Below are 7,262 nucleotides of genomic sequence, written 5' to 3'. Positions count from 1 at the left end.
CGCGGGACGCGCGGGTCGCACGTTCGACCGCGAGGCCATCTTGCACAGATTCTATACAAACTATATCTCAATAATATCTAGGTAGGTCGCTAGATTACTACTAGAAGACTACAACTATACAATGTCTTTTTTTACAGCCGTCGTTTACCTAAGTAGTATGGTAGCGGTCAGCACGCTGGCACGCACGCGAGCACGCACGCAAGATCACACGCGAGCACGCTCGCAACATCACACGCGAGCACGCTCGCAACATCACACGCGAGCACGCCGGCGAGATCAGACGCGAGCACGCGGGCGGGGGACCGGGGGGAGACGCCCGCCGCGCGGGGGCGGGCTGTCGTCGGCGGCCGCGCCGCGTTCTCCTCAAAACCAATACAGGTCCTTGGACGTGTCCTGCACCTGCGCCTCCAGACCTGCACACAAACACACACGTCAACAACTTACTACTAGTAAGCATGGGGTTCTTCAAGAAGGGTATATTAAGGTTTCTTATGGGTCCGCAACGCGCACGTGACACCCCTGGTGTTTCGGGCGTCCATAGGCTACGGTAACCATTTACCATCAGATGGGCCGTATGCCTGTTTGCCACCATAGTAGTATAAAAAAAAAGTCAGTACTATACCATACTATTTTTTAATCGAGGATCATTCATTCATTCATAAATTTAAGATCAACGCTCTTATCGCTGGAGCTCTTACCACTTCCTACGATCTTCCATCAGACTCTTTGAACCTAGATACAACACGACTCCAATTCTGTCGAGGTTAAACAAGTCTTTTTCTTCCTTTTTCCCTCATCAACGTCACCTAGAATCAGCCCTTTTCGAAACTATGTACGCTGATCTAATATGACCGGTTTTAATCTGACCTAGCCTCGAATATGGCTAGATTTAAACCATTATAAGTCAGTGTTTTTTCCGAACTATTCAATTGCGAGTGAAATGTTTAGTGTGAAAGAAAACTGTACCATTATACGTTTATATATCCTATTTACCATATTTTCATAGATGCTTGCATGCATTACCTGAGTATGACATGACAGTTCAATATCTAATACAATGTGAACTCATTGGGACGAGAACAGATTGGCGAGGTCCGTTGGTTGGCACTCTACAATTAGTTAATCGGTGTCGGCGGCTCACTCGCGGCTCCCACAATTAATAACGATGAGTTCGCCCTGATAACAATTGGAGAACGTGACATGTGCGGCACGATCTATTCGTCATTGGGCCCTGTTAGATTAATGGTCGATGGGCGCCGGGCTCGAGATGAGTGAGGATCGATAAGGATCTCTCGGTCGCCGCTCGCATCTCGCTGTGCTGTACTAGAGGCGCACTGGTTGGCCTGTTACTGAGGCAACGACTGCGGTCGTGTCGACCGCCATGCCCGACTGGTGATCGCGTGCAGATCACACTCAACGATAAGGTTAATGAAGCTGTGTCAGAGGCGATCTCAGGGAGAGTAACCTAATAGGGAAAGAGACAAAATTGTCATGGACATAGGTAGAGTAAATTGAGGTGCTACAAGAATCTGTATAAAGAGTCCAGGTTTTTAACACCTGGGGGGTCGACGTAACACCTAAAAGAGGGGGCTGCGAAATCGTAGATAATGGGGATTATTAGCCCCTTTACTAGCAATATCGCATAAGAATTTGATTGATTGAGAGAATGTGTCGCTACATTCCTTTTTTAATCCTTTATTTATATGTAGGACATATTAGCCGCTTATTAACGTAATTTTTTTATATTATATTTTTTCCCTATCATCCAGTTCAATATTCATAGTATACAGATTCAATTGAGAAGAACTAGCAAGAAACTCAATTGAATTTCTTATTTGTTTAAAAAAAAGCTAGTTTATTATTTTTTTTTATTTATATAGGTGTCTATGTCAAACATTAAATGAAAATCCCGTGCATGAATTGTCATAATTTATATTCCCATATTTGAAATAATGGCGATTAAGTGATCTCTTTCCAAAAAGAAAGAGATCACTTAATCACCATTATTTATTTCGTGTTTAATGGATGCCCCGCCAGCAGTCCTACTTTTACTAACAACTATAATAATACCAGCTTTGGTAGGTAATAAAATAATCAATCAGGTAATAGCCTACATGACTAAATAAGTATATTATTCATAATACGAAGTAAGTATATTCAGTAGAACTAACTTTTAATGAAGTCTACAAAATGAACCGTCTGCACTCGACTACCAAAACCAGTGTTCGCTCAGAAGGCAGATATCTCGAATGCACATTACATAGGTATAGTCAGGCCTAATGTTATTAAACATGTGGAGCGGTCACAATAGTTGGCCGGCAAGGTATTGCGGCCGGCGGGGCGGCGGCTGGTGGCCGTAATTGACGCCGAGTCGTGATTTAGTGAGGAGCGGGCGGAGGCTCTCGCCGGGTATCGATCCCGGGCCGCGGCCGCCGGTCAGCGCGCGGCTATTGGCGGCCGCGCGCCCCGCCCCCGCCCCGCGCCACACCCGCCCCGCACACCACTCGAGTGCGGCTATTATGGCGATATCATGAACTTTAAATCGTCCCTACAAAGTGAGCCAGTTGGTTACGTCGCCCTCGTGGTTTAGCTAGCCTACTATTGGATCTGCACTCGTACTATAATATATGACTTTATACATTACATAGATTTACTATTGTTTTACTTACCTAAGACAAATGTAATTAAAATTTTGTTACAAAAAATAAACATACTGTCAAGACTGTCCTAGCAGGGGTAGTCAGGGGCATTGTCAACAGTGCAGGTTGTGGTTAACGCAATACATTTCGCTCGGTATATTTTGAAATCAACGTGTCAAGGGGCGAGCCTACCGCGAGTCTCTGATTAATGTATGGTTTCATAAAGAATGAGTCAAAAATTAAAATTTACACAAAGCATTTTTTTTATGTAAGCTAGATTTCAATAACGACCTCTTGGGCGTAATTGTAGATTTCCCTATAGGTATATGCACTAAATTAATATAGCTACGTACGTTTCATCCCCTCGTGTTCCCGAGGGGGAGAAACGTGTGGTCACACCGCATTTGTCAATAAACAGCAACGTCACCCCCTCAGCCCGCACACGCTACACTCCCCCGCACGCACTCATATAGGAGTATCCGGAGTGGCAACAAGACACCCAAAAGGTACAAGTGTCAATAACTCACTACTTTTAAATTATCAATGACTAGTCACTCGCCCCGGCTTCGCCCAGATGGTCATATATTATACATATAAACCTTCCTCCGTCAAAATCGGTCCAACCATTTCAGAGATTAGCCGGAACAAACAGGCAGAGAGACAAAAAAATGTTATATTGGTGTATCTATGTACCGTACTTATATTCATATGCATGTAGTAAGCGGTTATTTCAATATTACAAACAGAAACTCAATTTTATTTATATGTATAGATTAAATAAACCCAAAATATTCACGGGTGATTATAGTAGGTACCTATCTACTCCTATGTTGTATCTATAAGCAGAGCCCCTATTGAATTGTGAAGTGCGTGCAGGCATACTCTATGTTTATATAGAAAGAATGTTATCAATCAAGTGAATGGCTGCGATCGGGTAAACAAAAGGGAGTGCTGCCGAGGGAACTGACGGCCGTAGGATCGCAGGCGGCGGCGGCGGGGTGCGGGCGGTGCGGGGGGTGCGGGGGCTGGCGGCCGGCTCAGATCGCAGCAGAAGAATTTAATTTGCGATGAGACGGGCGGCCGCGGGGCCCGCCGCCGTGCAAATTAATTTTAATCGTCATCATTAAGGGAGCACCCTCACCCCCCCCCCCCCTCCCCGGCGCTGCCTCGCGGGACCGCTTCGCCTTTCAACTCGCCGCTGCTCGCGCAGTTTTTACTCCGAGCCGTGGGTCCGTCCCTCGTAATCACTCGCTCGCTGGCAGCAATTACTCCTATCCTTAGAAACGAATCTAAATTCCAGCGCGTTGATGGTCGCGGAGCACGCGAAATGTTTCCCGTCGACGTTTACGAAACTCGTAGCGTCCCCGCCCCTGGCCCCCACCCCCGTGTAATGTTTAATGCCAGGGTGCGATCGACTGGCGCCCCACTATCTGGCGCAATAACCATGTTAACCCTACATGTACCACTTTATTATATACCTACTTATATTATAGCTAAATTTTCCACTCATCTTTATACAAGTTTAAAATTGACCTTAACCATAAAAATATAACTAAACAAATAAATGAAATTTAATTATTTCAAAGTAAAGCTAAATGTTAAACAAACTAACCTGTTCAAACTAACAGTACTTTGAGATAAATTGTGTTCAAAAACTATTGATATACCTACAAAATGCCTGCTAAATAGCCACATAATAATTATATATACAAGTAATGAACAATTCGTGAAAATGGGATATTCATTATTTTTCCGGCAGCACTAACTTACGTGAAGTTTATTATGTAGTAGGTTCATGTTACATGATACACTTAAATTCAATACCGTATCAATAAGAGTACATAGTCAAGGATTACCTACTAGAATATATACTTATACTAATACTAGCTGTCCCTGTAAAATAAAATAAAAAATTAGGGGTGGACTACCCCTAACATTTAGGGGGATGAAAAATAGATGTTGGCCGATTCTCAGACCTACTCAATACGCTCACAAAATTTCATGAGAATCGGTCAAGCCGTTTCGAAGGAGTATGGGAACGAAAACTGTGATACGATACGAGAATTTTATATATAACACTATAAAGCTGAAGAGTTTGTTTGTTTAAACCCGCTAATCTCAGGAACTTACTGTATCGATTTAAAAATTCTTTTTGTGTTGGATAGTCCATTTGTCGAGGAAGGCTTTAAGCTATATAACATTACGCTACGACCAATAGGAGAGAAGTATCAGTGGAAAATGTTTAAAAAACGGTGAAAATTATTAATATTTGAGGGCTTCAGTCCCGTGTGTTTCGTAAACGAGGAAAATTAAGCGAACGAAGTCACGGGCACAGCTAGTATATTATATAATACATCTAACTGATGTAACTGAAGATGCGGCAGTTAGCGCGGACAGACAGACAGACGCTGTGAATAGGCAGGGGCGGCGCGGCACGCCACAAAGGTGGAATGCTTTGTTTTGTCACTCACATTCAGGACTTAAATCATCACAATTAAAATATCTGCGGCCGAAACGAGTGGAATCTCTTTGATAGTTGAAACACTCGTATACTCGTACAGTCGTACAGTCGGCGCGGCGGCGCGGTCGTCCCCACATATTATATTGTCGTTGTTAATATAACAACTGTTATTTATCGTCCGCTTTCATACATAACTCTTAATAGCAATTTATTACAATCTATATACATATAAATAAAATTGGAGTGTCTGTTTGTAATATTGATATAACCGTTTTTCACTACATGCATATGAATATAAATACGATACATATACCAAAATAACATTTTTTACAATTTTTGTCTGTCCGTTCTGTTTGTTTCCGCTAATCTCTGAAATGGGTAGACCGATTTTGACGGGACTTTTGTTGGCAGGTAGCTGATGTAATAAGGAGTAACTTAGGCTACTTTTATTTCAGAAAAATAAAGTTATATTCCACGCGGACGAATTGGTGGGTACAGTTAGTTTAAAATATGAGCTGCTTCGTAAACTCATGACTACAAAGCCAGATGTACCAGTCAGAGGCATCTACGCCACCAGGGAGCAGGACATTGTCGAATACACGGACCAGGAGTAACCTGACATTGAGGGTGACGCAGCTGGAGTCGAGTCACGACGCGAGTTTCAAGTCGTTTGGGGACCGGGTCCCCACCAACATGCTGCCCACCTTCATGAAGGAGGACTACTGGCCGAATGGGGTAGTGTATTGGCGCTACCATCATCAGTGACGTGATCACAGAGACAATTTATATTTCTTTTCCTATAATTATATTATTTATATATATGTTAGTCTGTAAGGTATTTTTAATATGGGCCTTTAGCTGTCTGAATTAAATAAAATAAAAATTGTAAACATTTCAATGATCGCATAATGGAGATGTTCAGTGGATGTATATAGCAGCACATATAATTTCTTCTCGTCTTCACCACGGTTGCACGTCACATACATGGCTGTTATTTAGTAGCAGGAATACTTATTTTAAACTAGCTACTCCCGCGACTTCGTCCGCGTGGAATTTAACTTTATTTTTCTAATAAAAGTTTTTTTAAATAAAAGTACCCTAAGTTACTTCTTATTACATCAGCTACCTGCCAATAAAAGTCCCGTCAAAATCAGTCCAGCCATTTCAGAGACAGACAAAAATTGTAAAAAAAAATTTTTTTGTGTATGTATCGTATTTCTATTTATATTTATATTCATATGCATGTAAAAAACGGTTATTTCAATATTACATACAGACACTCCAATTTTATTTATATGTATAGATGTGATGGATTAGGCTTTTTCTTCTAAAATCAATGTGCCTATATCTTTATATATATATCGCAACAGTGGAGTCGTCCACATTCAGCAGAGAATATTTAATTTTAACGTGGCAAGGAGCGAGCCTGACTACGAGTATGTGCCGTGCCGTCTCACGTATTATTTCGTTTTTTATAGGTTTTTTCGTCGCCGTAAAGTGAAACACTTTAAATGGTTTTTCTATTGATCAGATTCAGACGAATTATACAAATAGGCAACGAAAATATATGTTTGCATTTCATTTACATTCAAATGCTATAAATTCATCTTTCACTAATATACTGTCAGTTTTAGTAAGTTGTGTTATGACTAACCGCTCTGGCGGGGCATCATTATTTAGTACCTAAGCTACAAGAAATCTCGGTATAAAGGTTACGAGTATTAGATACTTCCGTCGTAAATTTAACTTTATAACGAAACTCTTTGAGAGTCGAGTTCTTTAATATCAACGATTTTCTTTTTAACAGAAAACTGATTTATGTACCATTTGTCAATTTGGTTCTGTCCCATAACGCATCCTTTCACATGTCTATACACAACTTTCATTTTATCTGTCCCATGTTGTTCTACATTTATCTTCTAAGAAATTTAGTCAAAATAGTCACCTCATATTCAGGAGTTTACATGTAAAAAGGGTTCATAAGCTTTACTTAGGGTTATTTTACATGGTTTATTACTTGTGTAGTTTGTAGATATTATACCTTATAGAGTATACTATATTTGTATGAATGTGTGTGTAGTACACGGTGCAATGTGAGAGTGTATTCATTTGTGAGCCAAATATATAACAGGTGATAAGAAAATTACATTTTTTCCCCAGAA

The 7,262-nt window shown here is 41.1% G+C and overlaps 1 protein-coding gene across 2 annotated transcripts in view; it reads right to left on the bottom strand.

The window, feature by feature from the left end:
• Positions 1–265: 265 nt before the first annotated feature.
• Positions 266–7,262, bottom strand: part of LOC131854534 (protein vestigial) — a 29,024-nt gene continuing 22,027 nt past the window's right edge. For both annotated transcript variants that reach the window (XM_059205653.1, XM_059205654.1), the window contains exon 6: positions 266–413. In XM_059205653.1, coding sequence (XP_059061636.1) covers positions 364–413 — 50 coding nt within the window. In that variant the 3' untranslated portion in view covers positions 266–363. The remainder of the gene's footprint in view (positions 414–7,262) is intronic.

Source organism: Achroia grisella, unplaced genomic scaffold (genome assembly GCF_030625045.1).
Source record: "Achroia grisella isolate CSIRO2021 unplaced genomic scaffold, CSIRO_AGI_Agris_v1 utg1234, whole genome shotgun sequence".
Taxonomy (NCBI): domain Eukaryota; kingdom Metazoa; phylum Arthropoda; class Insecta; order Lepidoptera; family Pyralidae; genus Achroia; species Achroia grisella.
Note: the sequence above shows the minus strand (reverse complement) of the source record. Positions and strands in the feature narration are given on the sequence as shown.